General features: G+C 38.5%; 3 protein-coding genes across 4 annotated transcripts in view; 1 reads left to right on the forward strand and 2 right to left on the reverse strand.

Moving 5' to 3' along the window:
* Window positions 1-1,506, reverse strand: part of LOC135139759 (mothers against decapentaplegic homolog 6) — a 31,934-nt gene extending 30,428 nt beyond the window's left edge. The window contains exon 1 of one of the 2 annotated variants that reach the window (XM_064070090.1): window positions 1,028-1,506. In XM_064070090.1, the coding sequence (XP_063926160.1) occupies window positions 1,028-1,370 (343 nt within the window). In that variant the 5' untranslated portion in view covers window positions 1,371-1,506. The remainder of the gene's footprint in view (window positions 1-1,027) is intronic. The other variant, XM_064070088.1, reaches the window with a different exon arrangement.
* Window positions 1,507-15,685: 14,179 nt separating this feature from the next.
* LOC135139732 (xylulose kinase) lies at window positions 15,686-18,488 on the forward strand. The gene is made up of 9 exons (XM_064070055.1): window positions 15,686-15,880; window positions 16,359-16,775; window positions 16,824-16,925; window positions 16,978-17,263; window positions 17,313-17,457; window positions 17,509-17,624; window positions 17,670-17,843; window positions 17,921-18,018; window positions 18,066-18,488. Exons 1-9 carry the CDS (start codon window positions 15,827-15,829, stop codon window positions 18,261-18,263), a joined length of 1,590 nt encoding a protein of 529 aa, XP_063926125.1. The 5' UTR covers window positions 15,686-15,826; the 3' UTR covers window positions 18,264-18,488.
* Window positions 18,376-21,883, reverse strand: Sf3a1 (Splicing factor 3a subunit 1). The gene is made up of 14 exons (XM_064070053.1): window positions 21,679-21,883; window positions 21,418-21,582; window positions 20,925-21,099; window positions 20,715-20,874; window positions 20,510-20,663; window positions 20,260-20,459; window positions 20,020-20,209; window positions 19,788-19,970; window positions 19,518-19,738; window positions 19,332-19,466; window positions 19,126-19,279; window positions 18,893-19,071; window positions 18,660-18,833; window positions 18,376-18,605 (listed from the first exon to the last, which is right to left on the reverse strand). The coding sequence occupies exons 1-14, from the start codon at window positions 21,770-21,772 to the stop codon at window positions 18,504-18,506; spliced, it is 2,286 nt and encodes a 761-aa protein (XP_063926123.1). The 5' UTR covers window positions 21,773-21,883; the 3' UTR covers window positions 18,376-18,503.
* Window positions 21,884-21,935: the final 52 nt, after the last annotated feature.

Here is a 21,935-nt window from a genome sequence, read left to right on the forward strand (position 1 = left end):
TTTCGTCTGTCCATTAATTTTCCAAGAATTAAAAAACCCGTATTTTTTAAGACGAAAAATTGTATTCACATTAGAAAAAGATATGTTAGATAAAACATAGATACATACTTCTGTTAAATTCAAGTACGGTCCTGTGTTACTCCAGACAGAGGTCTAGGTAAGTAGACAAGTTTACAACGGTGGGTGGTTAACCCCTCATAAAAATTTGTGGAAGTCAATAGACGCGTGAGTCAGACTCCGTACAAGAGCTTTGGTTATAGTATACTGTTATTTACAACTGTGGGTTTTTTCTTAGTAGTCTTTACTTTTTTGAGAATGCCATTTTTTCAAACAGAATAAGTGTAACCTGTACATAATAAAGGAAATGTTTCAGACTGTCTACCACTGAACCGGATACACATTCAATAGTCGTTTATAGATTTCTTAGCGTACATGTTCAAAAAGTCATTATTTTGGCACGCATTGCTATTTCTAACATTTAAAACAATGTGACACTCACTCCGGAACACGTTGTTCTAGAACAGCGACTCCCAATCTCATGTCATGACTAGTTTCAGGCCAGGATTTGCAAAAAATATATAAAAATCTCAAATAATTGTAACTGAAGGGTACTGACAGCTTGCTGTTATTACGGAGAAAAGTTTGAGAACCACTGTTCTAGCGGTATTTTTGAAGCTCTACTCCAAGAAGTGGAGCTTTCAAACCAACATCCACTCGTATTAGATAAACAAAAGGCATAGCCGAGTCAACAGATTCGAAGTTAGGGAAAAATTAGTAATATCACGTGTCAAAAGAACAACAAAAACAACATAGCCGTAAACATAACCCGACCGCAGTAGTCCTTAAATTTAGTGACAGTATGCAATGTTTACGTTGTACCGTCATTGGACACCGTCAATAATAACAACAACCCAACCACAACAAGTGCCCCGGCCTGCGGCGGCACCCTCCAGTAGCTGGAAAAAAGCGTCGGTGCCGCGCTCCGGGTCACTTGTCGCGTTTCGGCCCATGATAACGACTTGCTCACCCGGTTGATAAACTCGGCTCCAGTGGTACGGATTGCAGCAGACGTAGACCGGGTCCCCGGCCGAGCGACACCCCGGCAGCCGCCTCAGGTCGGCCCCGTGCACCAGCTCCGGCCACCGCCACGTCTGACAGCACAGCACGTGCGCCTGCCGCTCCTTGGGCAGCAGCACGCAGCTGGACATGTCCCTGCCGCGGCTCTCGACGGCGGCCCACAGCATCCCCAGCTGGTTGTCCTGGAGCTCCCTCAGCAGGCGCGCCACGCCGTCGTCATCGCCGCCGCGCCGCCTGCGCGCCTTCAACAGCCGTTTGGTCAATGTGGCCCGTCTGCTCCGGAACATGAACATGTAACCGGCATTTGGGCCGTTCACCGCCGCCACACACCGCCAACACTCGCGCCGCACGCACTACGTGCACCCATCACCTTCGCAGCTGGTTTGCGACTGAGCGGAACGCGGTCGGAGCGGTGTCGGGCGAAGGCGATCGGGACGAGTCGCCGCCGTTCGGCGGTGGTTGTCGCACACACGGACCGGTCTAGACTGGGGAGGGGATATCTGGTGGCGCCGTCTTGGCGCCAGGCCCGGACTTCGCACCTACCGGTATGGTGGTGGCCATTATTATTGCACGGATTACGCTGGACGGACGCTGGCTATATTTAGAGAGCACGAGGAACTGGGGAGGAATTGGGGCGCGCGGAAACGGACGAAAAAGAAAGCGCAAAAAAATCAAAATCCCCAAAAAAATAAAAATAGAAAATTTTCTATCTCTGTAAGAATGTTTTTTGATCGGGCGTCATGCAACAACGGCTCGACTTATAATGTAAAGTGGAGTCCTTGTGAATACGGACTTTCTGTTTATATAGGAAGGCACCAACAAACCGATTGTTGTAAAAATAAGTTAAAGCGCTCACCTCTGAACGCTTCCCTGAAAGGAACAAGGGTTCTATGAATCAGATGTCATAAACATTAAGGCTACTCCACTTTTTTAAATCTAGAGCCCCTCAGTTGTGGTGTTTTCGCAACGTCAGTAGCAAACGCTGTCGTGCGGTAGACTTAAAAGTGGAGCAGAAGAAATACATAAATTATGTTCAGAGATATAGTAGCCTGCATAGATATTGTAGCCGTCCATAGAGTCGAGATTTGCGAATAAAAATAAAATAAAACCGGCTCAAACGGAACCGACGACGGCTTGCAAGTTCTGTCACTACGGCACGCGTCATATCACACAGGGGTGTATTTAAGGCTGTTTGCACAAAATCTTAGGGTCACTGTAATCTTACTATTTTCTATCTACGACAAACGATTTGTCACACAGCTACGAAACCGATGATCTAGAGAAAGATGGAAGTTTGAAAATTTATTTCAACAAGTGTAATAACCGTTTGGTGCAACACAATTGGTTCAAGCAAACTAAAATATGAAAGGAAACAAACAGTCCACGTGGACTAGTTTATAGGCGTGTTTGCTGCAAAGATGACTAGATTTTTCGCTCCACCTGCCTCCGCAACGATGAATATTACATACCACAACTTGTGTACAGTGAACAGAGCTTCGATTTTATTGACGAGATTCAGCTCAGAAATTAAACAGATTATATCATAACGGAAAAAATGACATTTAATATTAAATACGTCTCTGTTCAACGTGTGCCAGAGTGACGTCAGACTTTGCAAGCCACCGTCGGCTCCGTTTGAACCGGTTTTATTTTATTTTTATTCGCAAATTTCGACTCTATGGACGGCTACAATATCTATGCAGGCTACTATAACATTAATGGCTTGCATTCCGATTGTATTTAACTTCGATGGGGTTTGACTATTTTGGATATTATAAGTATATCTGAATTTCATTGTAAAATAAAAATAATTACTTTTAAGGACTAATTTCTAAAAAAAAATCTGTAAATAACAATCACTGATAAGTATTTTAATTGCATATTTTATAAAGAAACAATTTAATAAAACAATTACGAACAATAAAACTAAATTTAATAAAAACAATATTAAGTTCAGTAATTCATAAAAATAAGAAATAAATAGCATAAAGAAAAACAATAGAAAAGTTATAATGTTTTTAAAATCTTGGGAAGATAAAACAAAAAGTAGAAAGTTTTAAGCCTATCTTTCGTATGTGTTTCAAAATAGCTATTTATGGTATAAGTAAACAAAAGTGAATTTTATCCAACGAAAAAACAGTTTAGCACACGAGGCGAAGCTGAGTGTGATAATGTTTTTGAGTGGATAAAATTCGTTTATTCACGTGTACCATACAAGATTTTTTCCAAATTCGCAAAATTTTTCAAAAAATTTATTGTTTAGGTAGTCCATATACATAATATTAATTGTACTATTACTAATATGAACATTTGAAGAAGGTAAGTTGCCTAAGCTGCCTGTACTTTCGTCACGGTCAAATTCAAACGATGCTCCTGGACTTCCATTAGGATTGTTTTACAGTAGGTGGACTACCAAGCGTTGCAAATTTTAGTTGAATATCCACACATCCATAGCAACAAAAATTTCAGTGGTAGTGCGAATTTTTAGTTTTTTTACTTTATTCGTTTTGTCAATGACAGTGTGGATAAAGTGTTGCTATAAACATTTTATTCAACCTTTCGATTAAACTATTGTTTTAATAGCGAGATCTAACATACAAAATGAGCATTTTATTAGTAGAAATTGGAAAAAAATCATTATCCTGTTTAGTTTTATTATATACGAATCCTTTCGGCGTCCAACTACAAAATAACAATACATTTTGCCGGTAATACGAAGCTGTCCTTGCATTTGAAAATAATGGTTGTAATACTTGTAATAGGTGTAACGGTTAACGACGTTGGTTCGTAAAAACCTTTACTCCTTTCGGAGAAACCACCCAAAAGCCGGCACCAGTATAATCTTGAATGGTTTATGGGGGTTTTCCAATAAGCATGTTTTGCCGACTTTATTTTGTCTGGGTTTAGTCAGTCTTGAAACGAGCTGCTAATTTCCGAATTTAATTTATTCCATACACATATTAAAAAAAAAACATACTTTGTTATATATAACTTTCATATATATAGGAAATAATTCAATACTAAAAACAAGTAGAAAATGTCAAGACGTACATAAAATCATCATTATGACTTACTTATGCCTACACAACACAAACACAATCGTGGTTCATCTCAGAAGGTAAATAATATTTTCTTGTTTAGGTAGAGCTCGTTTATTTTTATATGGTGGCGTTTCATCTGTTAAAATAATGGTTTATTGAACGTGAATTAGTGCACCGTATAAAACTAAACTAAACATAAATGACATAAGAATAAGAGACGGTTAGTATAATAACAAACGTCCCTATATTCTTTTTAAAGAAATATTATCAGCGGCATCTCTTAGTCTTTACTTCTCTAACCCTAATAAATGACTCTCTAGGTACACTCCGATTGTTGAAAATTTGACATTCCTTATGATTTATGTTTCGTGAATAAATATTTATTTGAAAACTGCACTTCTTGAAAAATACATCTGGAGCCCTTTTATCCTACTTTATGCGACTAGGATGTTCGCAAATAAAAAACTGCTGAATTACAAAGAAACTCGGCACATAATCGAAGAATAAATAACGATTGACATTATTCCGTTGAAGCAATAAATGTCATTAGTTAATCTAATCACCGCTGAATACATAAAGAAAACAAAAACGACAACAAAGCAACAAAACCTTTTGAAAATCTGTTTATGACTGTGCATAATGGTTGCGTTGTTACGCTTCACAAACGGCATAATTTGTTGAAATAGCGCCAGGAAATGTGATAAATTATGTCCGCCGTTCAAGAGAGATAATTCGCTGTAAACAAAATTCGCCACTATTTATTCCATTTTTTAAACAAAGTAATAATTTTCCGGAATCTAATTACGGTACGTTTTTTGAATAACAAAACAAGCCTATTTATAGACGCCACTTACGCGAGACGTTCACCTTTAGCCATGGCGCCATATTTTCGCGTTTTTTGACATGCGTTTTGACAACGTCCCTGTGTGAAGACGGCTTCTCCAAAATACGACACAACGTGTATAATTTTGTATGTTCCGCAGCTCAAATGAATCTTCAGTTACATTTATTTCGCAAAAAAATCTATTCAATGCAAACCGAAAACCAGCATTTTCGCATTCTACGAACTGCCCAACGTCCAAAAAGCTGCAATTGAAAATGTCTTTTTTTAACTGTCTCGTCGGTCGTCGTTCGTACTAATAAAAGTTGTATTTCGACTCGTGTTCCCCCCAGCCCGGCTCTGTTGATCAAATACCAATAGAAAACGGTGCCGGCGGCGGTCTAGACTGTGTAGACACACTTTCCGGCGCTAAAGAAGGCTCCAATCGCCACATATTGTTATGCTTTTAGATGCGGATCATCGTAGGATCCTACCCCTACCTAAGGAAATGTGATCTTTATTATTGTCGTGGGGACGGATGAAGCGGCGCCCACCCTCTAATTGTTAACGGTCTCTTCTGGTGCCACGAATTCGTCACCACACAACGTCGCCGTCGCGCTCGGCGACCTTCCCGTAATTTCCTAGTTTGGAGGTCGCTCTTCATGCGAGCTGACTCAGACTGGGTAAATTCGCTTGACGACTTTCTTATCTCCGGTAATTAGCACTATTTGCTACAAGTATGCTAAAAGGTGGAATTATGCGGTGATTAAGTGCGGTAAAAACGAGTCGGCAAGTCGCTGTTTTCGTCGACTGTTGAGTTGTGGCGAGCTTAGATAAGGTTGTCTCTTTCCAAAAAAAGAGAGAAAATTTTCACGGAAGACGAAAACTTCGATAATAGTTACATATATTTATCTCTGCTGAAAAGTCGTTTGATTATTAAAACTTAACAAAAATAGACAATGGGAAAAAACTTTATTTGAATTATTGCTGATAGTCGCTGAGAGCCGTGACCGGGATATAAATAGTCTAGCATATATTTTTTGATAAGTCATTTTGTTGTGTCGTATTATTTCCGTTTAATTTTTGGAACTTTTAGATCTTTTCGGTGTCTGCTCCAACGACCTCAACTGTCCATGTTAAGGACTGTTAATAACCATAAACAAGTAGTACATATAATTTTTCAGTTTTTCAATTTTACAACTTTTTTTTACAATTTAAGGTTTTTTATTTTTTTTTTTTATATAAATACAAATTTACTATTGTAAATTTTGGAGAAACGTCATCAAATTGTTGGTGGGGACGATTATCCAATTTTTGGTTGGCGTTTTACCATCTAGATGATAATCCTCATATATAGTAACATACATAACATAACATAACATTTTTATTTGTACATATAAACATATAACACTGTTTTTGTACATACACGTCAACATACAACAAAAAATTTTTACAGTACCTACATGGAATTTGTGTAAGGCAAGACCTAGTAACGTCTAACGTTTTAACATTTAACATATTTATTTGTACATATTATAAACATATGACACTGTTTTTGAACACGTGAACATACAATTTTTTTTTTTTTAATTTTTTTTTTACAATATCTACATGGAATTTGTGTAAGGCAACACCTAATAACGTCAAACAATACTTCTACATGTAACTACATACAAAATTTGACAAAAATCGGTTTAATAATTTCGAAGATTTTCTGTCTAATAAAAATCGGACAGACGGCAGACAGACAGACAGACAGACAGACAGACAGGCAGACAGGCAGACGCAAACGGGAGTTGAGTTCAAGTTTCGCAGAAACCCGAAAACAGGCTCATTTCTCGGCCCACTCGGTGGTCAATTACTCGTCCGCACTGCGATCACGACTAATGTAATAAAAATGACAGAAACGTAGTTGAGACGCCACAGTAGGGAAGATGCAGTCGAATTATCTCGCAACCTGTCATTTGTGGCGTGCCGTGCGTGCAGGATGTCGGCCAGCGGCCCGCAGACAAATGATACATAATGACATGTTCTGCGCTCCACAGCCTGTCTTGATCGGCCGCTGCGGTGACGCGACATCACCATCCACTCAAAGGGGTCAATTTGACCCAAAACAAAAGAACTTAAAGTCGGCAACGCAAAAAACCGCCTCTCGGCTAACGACAAGACGATGCATATGTGCACATCGAGCAAGTCACGACAACGCAAGGTCACATGTGTCAAAATGACAGTCATTAAAGCAGCGGCGAACAAAATGTCGTTACAGTTTTGCATTCGCTGAAAATGACCCGTATCGTACACACACGTCCACAGTAATTTAAAATGATTTGCGTGTATTGTGGGCTGCCTACATCGAACATTCTTCTTCGTGGTGTCTATGTTATACGTTTTATTGTTTTTTACGTCACTTTTCACTGCGTTTCTTTGCAGTGTGCTAAAGTAACAAAGTCTGTGTTTGTACTTTGATGGTAACACTACAATTTCAAGTGTTAATATTTAATGTATGAATACCAAGTACAAGTATACATATACAAAATTAGATTTGCATATGTACAAATCAGTGTGAACGGCAAGAACGTCTTTCGACTCTCAAGAACTTTCGGTACTAATTTGTGAACCATTAGGACGTCAGACGCAAATAATTTGTCACACGAACCGCCTTTGCTCACAGCCGAATTGTTTTTTCGTTTTTGCATTCCGGCCGCCCGTGTGTCTCGTTTTTTGTAACATTTTAATAACAAATATTACCTTGTCCGAATTAAAAGCGGAGGCCCAGGTAGACGCGAACGACCGTAATTCCGGTTAATTGCCGGCTAAAATAAGCTTTAAATAGATGCCACCACAATAATATGCATTGAAGTGGAGACACAGGTCTTTATTGTTCTTACACATGATGTTTTTCTGGCGGCGTTTTAAGAAGGCGCCTTCTTTCCTCTATCATTTGCTGCGTTGGTATAATTTTCGTGTTTTTATGTGTTATTGTTGTGGTTTCTTAAACACAGTCTGGGCTTGGTTATGGGAAAAGTTGGTCCTTGTGGGTAATTTTTTAAACTGTTTGTGTTGTGGTACACAAGTGAGGATGGTAGTACAGCCTGGTCTTGTTAGGGAAATTTTAAGTATGTGGTGAAATTTTGAAAGAGAATTGTAGAAATCGTATTGTAATAAATCAACGTGTCTGAATACAATGGTAATGTTCAAGTTATTATAGATCTAAATCGATCAGTGATCGATCCATCTCGTCCTTTTTTTCAAAAATGGATGAAAAGGGCGTTCCTCATCTTTTGTTTGGTCATTACCGAAACGAAAACCTACAGCTGAGACCACGTACTAATAAAAATTTAGGAGTCCGTAATTTTGTTACCGTCAGCATTCCGAGCGAGCCAACGAGCTACAACAGAGATTTATTCCTGGTCGTTCAGATGGTTAGTGGTATTACCTGTATCTGTCTACACAAATTATTTTACTTTTTCTCATATTCTGTGGTATATTTTTTGTTTTTTTTTTTTTTGGGGGGGGTTTTTCTAATTCTAGAGTTCTTTTTTATCTTTTCTTTACTGTTTACAATGTTTTATAAAATTTTTTTTATTTCAAATCTAAAATTTCAAAAATTCGAAAAACTGTAAATAAACAAAACGAAGAAGTGAAAAACTGAGAAATCGAAACATCATAAAATCGAAAAATGGAAAAACTGAAATATCGAAAATGTAGAAAATCGAGAAATTGAAACGAAAAATCGAAAAATTAAGAATTGGAATATCGAAAAACTGAAAATCGAAGAAAAATTGAAAAATCAAAAAACTGAAAAATTGAAAGGGCCATAAATCAAGAAATGGGAAAATCTAAAAATCGAAACCTCGAAATGCCAAATCAAAACATCGATTAATCGAGAAATCGAAAATTAAAAAATGTTCAAAACGGAAAAATTGAAAAATTAAAAAATTAAAAAATCTCAAAATTGTAAGTATCGAAAAATTGAAATACTGAAAAATCGAAAAGTTGAAATATCAAAAAAAGTGAGAAATCGAAAGCTGAAAAATCGAGAAATCAAAAAGCCGAAAAATTGAAAATTCAAAAAGAGTTATACGATTTTGATTATATGATATTGAAGTTATGTGTATAACATGTAGCGGTTATAGGCCTATTGAAAGAAATCCTGCCTCTGGCGTGCTGCAGGGTTCCATATTCGGATCTTTGCTCTTCATTTTGTTTATTAACGACATTTTTTACAATTTAAATTACCGTATCCCTTTATATACCTACTATAATGTAAAACATAGAATGTTTCATGATGATTTCCTGGTCATAAATAAATGAAAAATAATTTTGAATATATAGAATCTGTTATTGCTAAGTTTTATAATATGTAAATATTTATTAGAAGTATATTATGTGAAATATTTTTTAACAAATTAAAATTTGTTTGTATCATATCGACACCTGGATACATTGTTAGTGCTGTCTCGAACAGAAACATTTCCTTAAATTCTTGTTAAAAAAGTTTAATTTTCATCCACAACAAAAGAGTTCCTCAAGGATTGTAGTTGTCCCTATATCGTTCACTGTTTTTATCGCAGACATCCAATCCGTATTCAAATTTCCTTAAATTGCACTCCTAAAAATAACTCAATAAAACGGTTGCTGATTCCTTTTTGTCCAGCTAAAGCCACCCTGAAGAGCCAATTATCATCCGCATCCTAGGCCGCGGTTGACGATCAGCGCCAACCTAATTTTCCAATTTAGCAAAATTCAAATCTCGAGGCCGAAATTAATTCCCCCCGTAAATCCTACTGCACCAGTTCCCCCTTCCAGCATCCATAAACCGCTCCCCTCGCATCATCTCGTAAACAAAAGCCGAAGAAACGGTGTCCACGAGTATATAGGGTGAAAAATTAACGACAAGTCAACAAACAAACTGACAAACAGTGGTTTTTTGCGTTTGAGGCGCCGTCTCTGCGGTGTCGGGCGGCGCGCCAGAGGACGCTCCGACAGACGCTGATGGCCCGACTGGGCGCCCAACTACGTCGCGACGCCACAGCCGCCTGCCTGACGGACGCTACCACCCTGATTACCGAATACTTACACAATCAGAGATGATTGCAACCAACACACCATACATTAATGCATTTAGATTCGATTTATATCGAGCGATCGGAGGATGGGTGTCGCGAGGACACGACGGACGCATTCGAAAGTTTTCCTTGGCGGCGCGACGCCGACGACGCCGACGCCGCCGCCACCGGACCGGTGCCGTTTGGCACACGCACGCCACCGCCGGCGGGAACAGATGCAAATTCAATTATTCATCGCCACCTAGGACGGGGGGGTTCACAAGAGGCGGAGGGCTCGCCTGGCAAGGAGTGGACTTATACATTTTTTGGCTAAATTCGGACAGAAAAAAATAGAACCAACTTGCAGACGACGTTCGTTATAAAAGGAATAATGGAAACCTTGAGGCGATTTAACACAATTTAATAAGCAATAATAATTATTATTTAATGGAAACTAGATGAAACTTGGTACAATTTCTAAGGTCAAGAAGTTGTATTTTTTTATAACTTAAGTCCTTTTTCCTAAAACAGCAAAAGTGCTATCCACGTGGTTCATATTACTGGAAAATATTTACGCTTTTCTTGGAAATTATTTTCGAATTGGCTCGTATCCAGGGTGTGTGCGCATACGATGATATTCCCTTATGTTTTGGCAAAAGACAAAATTACATCACCAGTAGCAATTATAATAAAGTGAGACAACACGAAATGGTCAAGAAACACCAAGAATGTTTTCTTCTTTTTTCCTTCTTCTTGTTCTTATTTATCATCTTTAGAGGGTAAGAGGGTTCAATTTTTCCAAGGTTTTCGATCTCTAGCTAAAACTGTCATTTTTACTTCCTGAGCGTAAGGTAAGGAAGTACATATAGTAATAGCATCCATTAGGCGACTTGCCACTTTTATGTTTTCTCAACGTTTCATGGGTCCTAGAGTACAAAAAAAGTGGTCCCCTGTTTCCATGAGGATGCTAGTGTTTTAACAATGTGACGATTTTGGTATTTTGAGGATTTTGGTGTTTTGACGGTTTGAGGATTTGGGGATTTTAGTGTTTTGAGGATTTGGGAATTTTGGTGTTTTGAGGATTTGGGAATTTTGGTGTCTTGAGGATTTGAAGATCGTGGTGTTTTGAGGATTTGAGGATTTTGGTGTTTTGACGATTTGATCATGTTGATGTTTTGAGGATTTTAGAATTTGAAAATTTAGATGTTTTGAGATTTGGAGAATTTTGATGTTTTGAAGATTTGGTGATTTTGGTGTTTTGAAGATTTAAGAATTTTGATGTTTTGAGGATTGTGGTGTTCTGAGAATTTCAGGATGATGATGTTTTGAGTATTTGAACATTATGGTTTTCTGAGGATTTGGGGATTTTAGTATTTTGAGGATTTTGGTGTTTTGAGGATTTGAGGGTTTTGGTGTTTTGAGAATCTGGTAATTTAGGTGTTTTGATGATTTGAGGATTTTGGTGTTTTTGAAAAATCGAAAAATTGTAAAAATGATGAAAATGAAAAACCGAAACGATAATTTGCAAATCAAAAACTTTAAGAAATGAAAATCTGAAGAATTGAAAAATTAAAACTTGAAAATTCGAGAAATTATGTATTTCAGGGGCGAACGAAATTCTATCGAAATAGCCTTCGACCAATTTTTTTCCTTCTTGATCTCCCTAGTTTGTCTATTTGTTGCATCCATGTTTTCCTTGGTCTCTCTCGTCTTTTTTCCCTCATTCTATCTATCTCGTGTACTTTCTTTGTTAATCTTTCTTCTGTAGTTTTATTACATTCCCATACCGTTCTAGCTGCTGCTTCTTTAATTTGTTTATTATAGATTCTTGCTGGCTGTACTATTTCCTATTCTTTCGTTTGTTATTCCAAGTATTATTTTGTTTTTCCTGCAGTTCGTCTTAGGTCAAGAAAGTCTAATTATAAAATATTTACAGAAAATAATTAAAAAAAAATGCCACTGTTCACATACAAGAAACTGCTTTTTAAAAGAGAGAGAAGGAAGAAATGATAGGTTTAATCGATTAATGTTGAGAGGAGGGGTGTTAGGAGGCAAAGAAAGCTAATTTGGAAAAGAAGTCTTTAAAAATGTTCGGAACTCCATAAAAAATAACCATAACTTGTTGTAACATCGCTTCGTATGCTCACTTCAAAAATCACATGCAAATTACCGTAGTGAGAGCAAAAATATCTCGTTCGCATAATTCGCGGCTGTTAAACTGGTAAACAAATAAAATCTGGGTCGAAGTAAGCAAACAAAGCCATTATAAATTAAATTTTTATGTTTATCTGTACATGTGCAATATTAATATCGACATTGGAGTGGAATAAACAAGGGGGAGCGGCGTCGGGGCGCCCCCAGCGACGCGTCTGGAGTGGACCCGGCTCCGGCATCTGGAGCCAGCCAGGAGAACAAGCACCGGAGTCCGGAGCCAGCGCTCCTTCAATAACAGAGCCACAGGACACGAGTCCAACTCGAAAACAACAACAGACTTAAAGAATATCCTAGATGCAGAACATATTTTATGGCATTTTTATGGATTTGCTGCTTCCGCAATCCCCCTCATTGTTTTTCTTTTCTTGCCAACTATGAATCACACCGCAGCGATTGATAAATGACGTTCGCTGGATCGGAAAATTATCGACGGACGTGTTGAGACAGCCTAAATAATGGGCGCATTAAGATGGGACTTATTGGCGTGCCAAATAACGACGTTTGTTTTTTGGAATGAGGTCGTTTTGGAGGACGCCGACGTTTAACTGGTTATTGATTGACAAAAATTGGATTATTGGGCCGAGGGGGATCCTCGGCCGAGAGACTTTCCGAGATCTTGTAATTAGTCATAAAAAGGATTTACAAAATCGGAGATTCTTAGAAAAAAACTTTTGTTTTTAATACTTTTTGTTTAATATAACAATTGTAAAAATTTAATTCTTCCTTTCTTAATTGCTTCATTTAGCTATACCTTGTACTTAAACGTAATACATATTGCTTGTTATTGTGTCAAATTTACGGCTTATAATATACTTCATCACCGAATGTAGACGCTGTGACTACTCCCGCTAGAAAAATATTCCCGAAACGACCACATTCCAGTCAATAACTTCCCAATTTGCCACTTTCCAACTTTAAACTCTTTATAGTATCATAGCATTAGGCATATCAATTTTTCAAAAGCGAACAATGCTGGCACCGCCCGCCGAACAAATCACGTCGAATATGAGCAATAACTCGGTGTAGAAACGATTCCGGAAGAAGCAAACATTACACCAACTGCCGGTGCATTTTTATTAATTTGACAAAAAGTCATAGCTGGAAGACGCCGCCTGGGGCCGCCGCCGAGACGCCCTGGACGCCAGAAGTCCTAAGAACTGGCGTCATTTTATTTTGCTCATGTTTATAAAACGACCGACCATCATTTATTTACTGATTGTGCCGATGTCTCTAAGCAACTTCCTGTTACGGACCGATTTTTAACAAAGTTATGTTGGGATGTTTTCGTTTTGCCGACGAGTCGGTACAAGTCATTAGTTTGGACGTTAAACAAGCGGAGGGGTGGGGCCGGGGTAACGGCGATTTAGCAAACGCGGAATGGAAAGCAGGGTGGGAAATGGAAAATAGAAGGTTCATAAATTAGGTTTTTCAGTCCGAATGACTAATAACTGGATAATTTAAAATTGTGTCGATGGCGACAACGCGTAAATTGTGTTGCATACTTAACAGTTTAAACAACCGTATTTAAACATCGCAATGATTTTTTGGCGAAACATTCGTGTCTTTGTTGCGTTGTTCCTATTTCGAAAATGTTGTTTTATTCGGGGTAAGTATATTTTAAAAACAATTTAAATGAAAAAAATGTTGGTAAGATTGGTATAATTTTTAAGTACAGTACAGTTTTGCTTTTTAAATCAAATTGTCATTCGACTAAATTGAGTTAATAGGGTTTATTGGTATTTTTCCAGTTATTTATTGGAGCAAAAATCTGAATATTCCAACTTGAGTGATAAAGGCTGAACGAGATTAATTTAATGTGACAAATGGAACAAATAGCCGGACAAATCTGATTTATATTAGAACAGTAAAAATGCAATTAAATTTAAATTGGATTATACTGGTTTGAACAAGTTTAACGAAAATCGGCAATTTCCAATTTAAACATGAGTAATAAATGACGTAAAAATTGTCGTTTTACGGAACAGTTTCCTAACGAAGATCGAAAACGCATTCAATACGTCGTCGTTTTTTAAAATTAGTTTTTATTGTATTAAAATTACAATTATATCTATCCGTCTTAATCTGAACATTCTCTCAATATGATAGCTTTCGGAAATAGCCATTATTATCAAAGTCTGGAACGCGCTTGGTTAGCGTCCTGATTAAACCAATTTGGATAAATCTACAAACTGGGAATCCAGTAAATAAACTTATTAATTAAAAGTAGTTATTTGTTATAATATAATACAGTCAAAATATTTAGCCTAATATATATCTCGTCAGGAATGTGTCATTTCAATTTTTTGGGCACCCTCAGTTTGACAAAAGGCCAAAAATGGAATTATTCCCTTAAGAATAATAGACAATGTCCCAGTTATTTTTTTAATACAGTATCAAATAGTGTCTTAAAATTCTAATCGCGACAGACCAAACAAACCATCAGTTACCTAAACATGTGAATATGTTAGATGAAGATAAATAATTACCATTTGAAATCTGTCTTGAAAAATGTTAGTTACAGATTATATTACGTAGCTTATGAACCTCGGCAGTGTTATACAATTTTTGATAAAGTTTTTTGGGAAAGTGTAAGTTGAATCAGACACCAAGAGAGAAGAGAGCTATAACTGTTTAGGTTGTTTACAAATTTAATGGTTATGCAACCAACGATAACATTAAAATGATCCTAGATAAATATATTTTTTTTTTAATTTCGATGTAACGTTGCTAAGTTATACCAATTTTCTTCATTTCTTTTTGCAGTACACAGATTGCCCAAAAACATTAAGATGATTGTTTTTAACTTCCGCAGTGCAACATTTTATTAAGGTCCATGCTTTTGGTAGTTTTGGTAATATCAAGGAAGTTGTCTCATCAGCATACCGTGTTTAAAAAAAATCTAATCAATAATTTTCAAATACTCAAGTCTCAGTTTTTAAATAGAACATCGGGTATTTTACTGTTTCATCTTGCTCTGTTTTTATTCTTTCTTTTGATATTTTGCTGTGTCTGCAAAAATAAAAAATCGCGGAAACTATCAACTTTAGGACTAGAAAAAAATCAACGAAGAAGGAAGAGAATGGTGTAGACTGTTCTGTTTGAAATCTATTCAAAAAATTATCTTTTGTGCGTATTTGCAGTACCAAAAAAATTCAGAACTATTAAGTTTCGTGCTACTACACCACTTCTTATAGCATTTCTCTCGGTCATTTTTTTCTAGTCTACATTTCATACCGAAAATTTTGGACAATTTTCGCGCGCTTCAAACCATTCAACTTGGTAAAAAACGATTTCTCGAATCTTCATTATTCCTCAACAACTCAAGTCAAATTTTCCCCACCGCCCCCTGTCGCGGTTTGATCCTTCCTCACTCACCGGCAGACAACAGAAATCCGTACAAACTCAAATTACATACAAAATAAACGGATTAACCGATAAGATAAAAATGCAATTACAGCCCATCGTACCCCATTCCACCTTTCCACGACCATGTCAAGTGATTCACCGCGAGAAAACATAATGTAATAATCGCGTGGTGCCTTGACCTCGAAGTCAAGCCGGTGTCACGGATTCGATACAGTGTTAGTACTTGCTGCAGCGGTAAAAGCGCAAAAGTGGAGTAAGTGATGGTGGCCGAGTCGGAACGGACTTTCTTGGGTCTGGACCTGAGCACCCAGCAGGTGAGTGGACTTACCGAACTGTTCAAAACGTAAATAAAAAATAAACCAACTTCCATACAAAGAGCGGTAATTGTTGCCGCGTGGTCAGCAATCGATGATATGGGAAGACGGGCGCATGCTTGCTGGGTTTTTCGGAAAGGTGTAAGCAGGCGATGGGACGGATTGAATGCCACCTGTTGATGGTGAACGGAGTGGCGAGGGTTACGTAATGGGACAATGGGAGGGAAATGGGGAATATGCGGCCTTGGAGGAAACGTTGCGGCGGCTTATCAGGGTTTGGGTTTGATAAGAGGCGAATTAATTTATTGAGGGTAACGATTACGTCAAACACCGCAATCTTTACAACATACACGGCGGCTAATCAAAGTTGCCATTGTTATTGTTGTTCTCAGATGCACATGGTCGAGAAAAATTAAATTTTTAGCAACTTTTTTGTTTGTTTTGGTTTTGATGGCTATCTTCTTGTGGTTTTCTCCAGCTGAAAGCTGCTGTGGTGGACAACAACCTCCAAATAATCCACGAAGCGTCCGTCATGTTCGACAGCGACCTCCCCGAATTTCGCACCCATGGTGGCGTTTTGCTTTCCAAAACCAATCCAAACGTTATCACGGCGCCGACGGTCATGTGGGTCAAGGCTCTGGATATGCTCATGGATAAGCTCACGGTGTCTGGGGTAGATTTTTCAAAAACTGCTGCCGTTTCCGGTTCTGCGCAACAACACGGCTCCGTCTTCTGGCAAAAAGGTTCAGAAAAAATACTAGCAAGCTTGGATCCGGGCCAGTTTCTTCACCAGCAACTAGCCTCGAGTTTTACTGTTAATAATAGTCCGGTCTGGATGGATGCTAGCACTACGGTGCAGTGTCGGCAGCTGGAAGAGGCAGTTGGAGGAGCTTTGGTACGAACAAGAGAAGTTTTTGCTGAAGCTAATTTTGCGTTGTTTTAGAAATTGGCGGAAATTACGGGTTCCAGAGGCTACGAAAGGTTTACGGGGTCACAGATTGCTAAAATAGCGCAGGCAAAGCCTGAAGCTTACAAAAACTCAGAGGTGCGACAACTTCGTTAGCCGTTTATTAAATACTGTGACTTTTTGTTTTCAGCGGATCTCTTTAGTTAGTAGTTTCTTGTGTTCCTTGTTCTTGGGTAAAATCGCTCCTATTGATATATCAGATGGTTCTGGCATGAATTTGATGGACATACGAACCAAACAGTGGAATTCGCAGCTTCTGGAAGTCGTTGGTGACAATTTAGACGAAAAATTGGGTTCCGTTGTTCCGTCCAGTACCGACGTGGGTCCCATTTCGTCATATTTTGTTGAAAGATACAGTTTTGACCCTAGTTGCCGCATCATTGCATGTACTGGCGATAATCCGTCTTCTCTTGTTGGTAATTTTTTGAAAATGTTTCAGCATACTGACTAAATGTGGGTTTTAAGGCATGAGACTTAACGAAGGGTGGTTGGCGGTTAGTTTGGGCACCAGCGACACGGTTTTTTTGTGGTTGAAAGAACCCAAAATTGTACCGGATGGGCACATTTTGTGTAACCCTGTCGATCCAGAAGCGTACATGGCCATGTTATGGTACCTACTTTTTCGACTTTCAATATTTATAATACGTACATAATATTTTAGTTTTAAAAATGGTTCTTTAACTCGAGAAAGAGTAAGGGATTCTTGTGCGGAATCCAGTTGGGATATCTTTAACCAGCTGCTGGATAGTACCCCTAGAGGAAATTTCGGGAATATGGGTAAATTTTACCCCTTTGAAATACCAATTTAATTGTCGTTTGTAGGTTTGTACTACGACGTTCAAGAAATTCTTCCATTTTTATCTGGCGACTACAGGTTTAACAAAGCCGGTGATCGTGTGGCCAAATTCACCAGTCTAGAAGTCGAAGTGAGAGCGCTCATTGAAGGGCAGTTTATTGCCAAAAGGGCATACGCTGAAGACATCGGATTTACTTTAGGTAAATTAAACATTTGTAAAAGTTATTTGAGTTAAAAAGTCAACGAGTACTATTTTCTAAGTTGTCGTAATTTCCAGGAAAAGATACAAAAATTTTAGCAACAGGGGGTGCTTCCGCAAACAAAGCAATTCTCCAGGTTCTGTCCGATGTTTTTAACGCCCCTGTGTACCTTCAGGTATGTGATACGCAAAACTCCTTCAAATATGAAGTTTTTGTTTCAAGGAGGAATCAAAATCCGCCATGTTGGGGGCAGCATATCAAGCTAAACACGGTCTTTTAGGAAAGCACAGCAATTACGTGGAGGTTACGTCGTGTCTTCCACCCCCACGTCTGATTTGTGAGCCCTATGCGGACGCTGCAGAGATCTACGAACCAATGGTAGAGCGTTACAGAAAAATTGTATCTTCCCTTATTAAATAGGTTTTGAACGCTCAAAACAAATTTTAACGTATTGCTCCCCGTACGTAGAACCGGCCTAAAAATTTTAACTTGCCTGCCCGACTTTCGATTCTCGGGGAAAAAAAAATCTAGCTGATTCCATATTTATTTTATTGTTGACATTTTGTTAAAATATGTTATTTATCAATACAATTGTTGAACTATAGTAAATTTTAATACAAGGTTTCGCTACTTATCTACTTACAATTCTTAGAAAATAAATTACTTCTTCCGTCCACCTCTCTCCTTCACTTGTAGTTGTATGACGGCTCCGGTGATAATGTTGTAATATGCAAGAGTGTTTGAATCTTTGAAAAACATACCCTGAAACGATTACAAGAATGCAATGAATGCAATAAGTTTCAATGACAGACTTACGTCATAGAACAACTTTTGTTTAGCAGGCGCCATATTTGTCTCTTCTTGTATTTTCGCCTTAATTGACGACACACTCTCTGAAAGAGGTACGTTCAAACTCAGCATCTGCCCTGTCAATTTCCATTCCGTCTTCTCTGGTATTAACGGAATAGCAATCTTGATCGCCACTGGATTCTACACACACACATAAAACAACAAGTCAAAATTACTTAAATCAAATTTGATCGTTTTACCGGATTCCTAGATAGAAACACTTCTTCCGGAATAAGAGAATCTTCGTTCCTCATTTTTTTGTTAGACGGCTCGTCCTCCATTTGCCCTTCACTGGGATGTTTAACGGGCATGCCCATCGGCGGACCCATCTGGGGAGGCATGGGTGTGACGAAGCCAGCCATCGGTGGAGGGGCCGCCACTGCAAAAAGTTTAAATTTAGAGTAAATTGTAAGTAAAATTGCGAATATCATACTCATGAGTGGAGGCGGGCGCATGGGTGCCATAGGTGGCGCTGGCATCATCATAATCGAGGCTTGGGGTGCCAACATCGTGGGCTGTTGTGTAACTGAGAGAGTGATTGTTTGAGTTTGTGAAGGCATCACTGACGATACTGGAGTCGTTTTGGGCTACAAATATCACAAAAATTATAAAAACTATGTTTGTATATTTTTTTCTTACCGTTGGATTCGGATTTGCCTGTGGTTTAGCTGAAATAATAGCCGCCCCTGTGACTTTACTCTGACCCTTACCGCTTCCAACCACATTTTTAGGTCCAATTTTCTCTTTTTCTTCATCCGGGAGTAACCCTTTTACCTAAACACACGCAAAACAATAAAAATAATGGATGGAGTCTTGGCACCGTACTTTGTGAATTTGATGAATCTGTTCCTCCAACGTAATATTAGCCCGTGCCGCTCTCGTAGCTGCTTCGACGCTCGACGTGTGTCCATCCCACGTGACTTTCTCATCTTTCCTCACGTCTTCCTCGCCTATCTTTTTACCAATGGCAGTTTCTTCATCACCCACGCCGAAAATGTCGGTACGACGTTCCGCCAACAGTTTCAGACTGGCATCAATTGCAGAACCTAAAAATCGACATTTACGGAACGACAACACCCATAATTATAGTAATACCGGCGGCGTAAACCGAATCCTGGTTCATTTTATCAGAAACTTGTTTATCTCTTTGTTCCACCCAACGTGGATCCAACAATCCGATTCTCATGTGCTCTTGTACTTTACTCGCCGGTATTTTTTCACCGGTTATGGGCGAAATGAGGTAGTCGTCGCCGACGGTAGGTCGAGTAACCTTGACAGCTGCAAATTTATCAATGAAAACAATAAAATCCAAAAACCGCAAAACCACCTTGTTTTGGATCGTATTTCTTGACCACGACCTTGTCAGGTACTGGCGGCAGCGGAGGTTGAATCGCAGGTTGATTTGATTGTTTGTCATCACCTCCATCTTCATCAGAACTTTCTTCCTCCATATCTTGAACGCGGTTATCGTCTTTGCGTTGGCCGGTTCGATCCTGCATCGTACTGAGTCCTTCATCCTAGAATTTGAACAATATGTACACGTTTTGAGCAAACTTATTATACATACAGCTGCTGGAGTTTGTTCTTCATCGTCGCTCTCAAGCTGCATTTCTATATCTTCTCCTTCTTCAAAACGTTCTTGGATAAGAAGACGAGCGCCTACTTCTTCAGGAGTGGTAGGTGGCGGAAAATTTCCGATTTCGAAGGGTTGATAATCTACCGTTTCAACCACCACAAAGTCGTGCCAGTCAATCTGCGCATACGCCACTGAAATAAAACAAAATAAACAAAATTGTTAATAAAATATTGCGCTCAACCTCTTTCCCGTTCTAAAATTTCTTCCTGTTTCGCCTTTTGTTGTTCCTGGTAGCGCAACCATTCTGCTCTGTATTTAACTTGTTCCAAGACGGACTTTGCGCTTTTGGCCTCGTCACGGAGGCGCTGTTGCATACTTTTTGGAGGAATCAACACCTAAAACCATTCTGATATTATCCAATTATCTGTACTTTGACCTCAAAGTACCTTTGTGTACTGCTCCAAAAGCTTGGTAAAATATTGAAACAGGGAATGTTGAGGTCTTAAAAAGTCAAACTGGAAATTGCGCTGCTCTCTGTTCATTAGTTGTGTGAGGAACTGTCGTCCGTTACGCGCTACAAATTGTGCCGTTAATTTTACAATGTCCCTGAAAATACACATTGAATAAGTTATTAAAAGCTAATATTATAGTATTACAAATCTAGGGCTGAGATTGATGGTGGATCTGCTATAAATTCAAATTCGCTTGGAGGATCTTTGGGAACGAAAGGTTGTTCCACTTGTTTAAGAATTTCTTGTTGTTTCTGTTGGGCGGCAGCTGTGACTGTGAGTTTTGATATGGCTGCTGGTAGAGTAGAAGTGGGTTCTTGCCCTAAAAATATCCCAATTATTCATAATGTCCCCCCAATAGAGTATCATCATAATTGATAATATTGAGATATTAAAATAAAAAAGAAACTAAATAATGGCAATTCCGTCTGAACCAATTATTTTCTTTTAGATATGGCTTACATTTTGACTCTGAAAAATCATACATATGGCTGGACTAAGCATCAGAATAGTCGCTCTCGAAAATTTGTTTTTGTCATAGCGCTCAAGGCCTAAGCCGAACACTAATATATGGCTAAAGTTCATCATTCACGCCTTCCAGCTCTGCATTAAAACTCTGTACACACTAGTGCGGACTTACCCTTGCCCTCTCTAAAATCATTAACTTTGTGTTGGTAGTAAGCATGATATGGATCTCCAGGATTCAAGAAATTAAATTTGGGATTTCCTAACTCATTTTGTCTGATTCGGGCCTCGAATTCCGGCCCATTTCTCGCAACGAAACTTGCTGTTTTATCGACAATATCTTAACAAACTGTCAGGAAAATACATGTTTGAAATGTTTTTGCCCGTTTGTACGAAATTCTGAAAAATTATTAAACTTGTCTGCTTAGAAGGATACTCCTCACCTCTGGTGGTGGATAAATAATACCCACCACTGGATTTATAGGACCTGGTTCTTCTGGTGTAGTGGTTGCCACTTCTAATGCTGGCATTTTCACTTTTTGTTACAAATTTATATTCTTAAATAAATTTAACTTTTAACAAGACAAACCCCGTAATAACAACGCTCTCAAACGACAGCTTACGTTTTGCGACATTTGACACTTTTGACAGTGTAAATCACTAAAAATTACGTTGGCACCGCTAGTTATACAA

This window comes from Zophobas morio, unplaced genomic scaffold, assembly GCF_036711695.1.
Source record: "Zophobas morio isolate AGI-343-1 ecotype UQ-CSIRO unplaced genomic scaffold, CSIRO_AGI_Zmor_V1 ptg000033l, whole genome shotgun sequence".
Classification (NCBI taxonomy): Eukaryota; Metazoa; Arthropoda; class Insecta; order Coleoptera; family Tenebrionidae; genus Zophobas; species Zophobas morio.

Bases quoted from the DNA above. Each gene is read 5' to 3' on its own strand.
- Sf3a1 (XM_064070053.1), bottom strand. From the start codon at position 21,772: ATGCCAGCATTAGAAGTGGCAACCACTACACCAGAAGAACCAGGTCCT. The intron at 19,739-19,787 runs GTATTACTATAA...GTCGATTTTTAG, and splicing joins GGATTCGGTTTACGCCGCCG to GTTCTGCAATTGATGCCAGT. The intron at 19,280-19,331 runs GTAAGAAAAAAA...TGATATTTGTAG, and splicing joins AGGCAAATCCGAATCCAACG to CCCAAAACGACTCCAGTATC.
- LOC135139732 (XM_064070055.1), top strand. From the start codon at position 15,827: ATGGTGGCCGAGTCGGAACGGACTTTCTTGGGTCTGGACCTGAGCACC. The intron at 15,881-16,358 runs GTGAGTGGACTT...GGTTTTCTCCAG, and splicing joins TGGACCTGAGCACCCAGCAG to CTGAAAGCTGCTGTGGTGGA. The intron at 17,458-17,508 runs GTACCTACTTTT...ATAATATTTTAG, and splicing joins GCGTACATGGCCATGTTATG to TTTTAAAAATGGTTCTTTAA.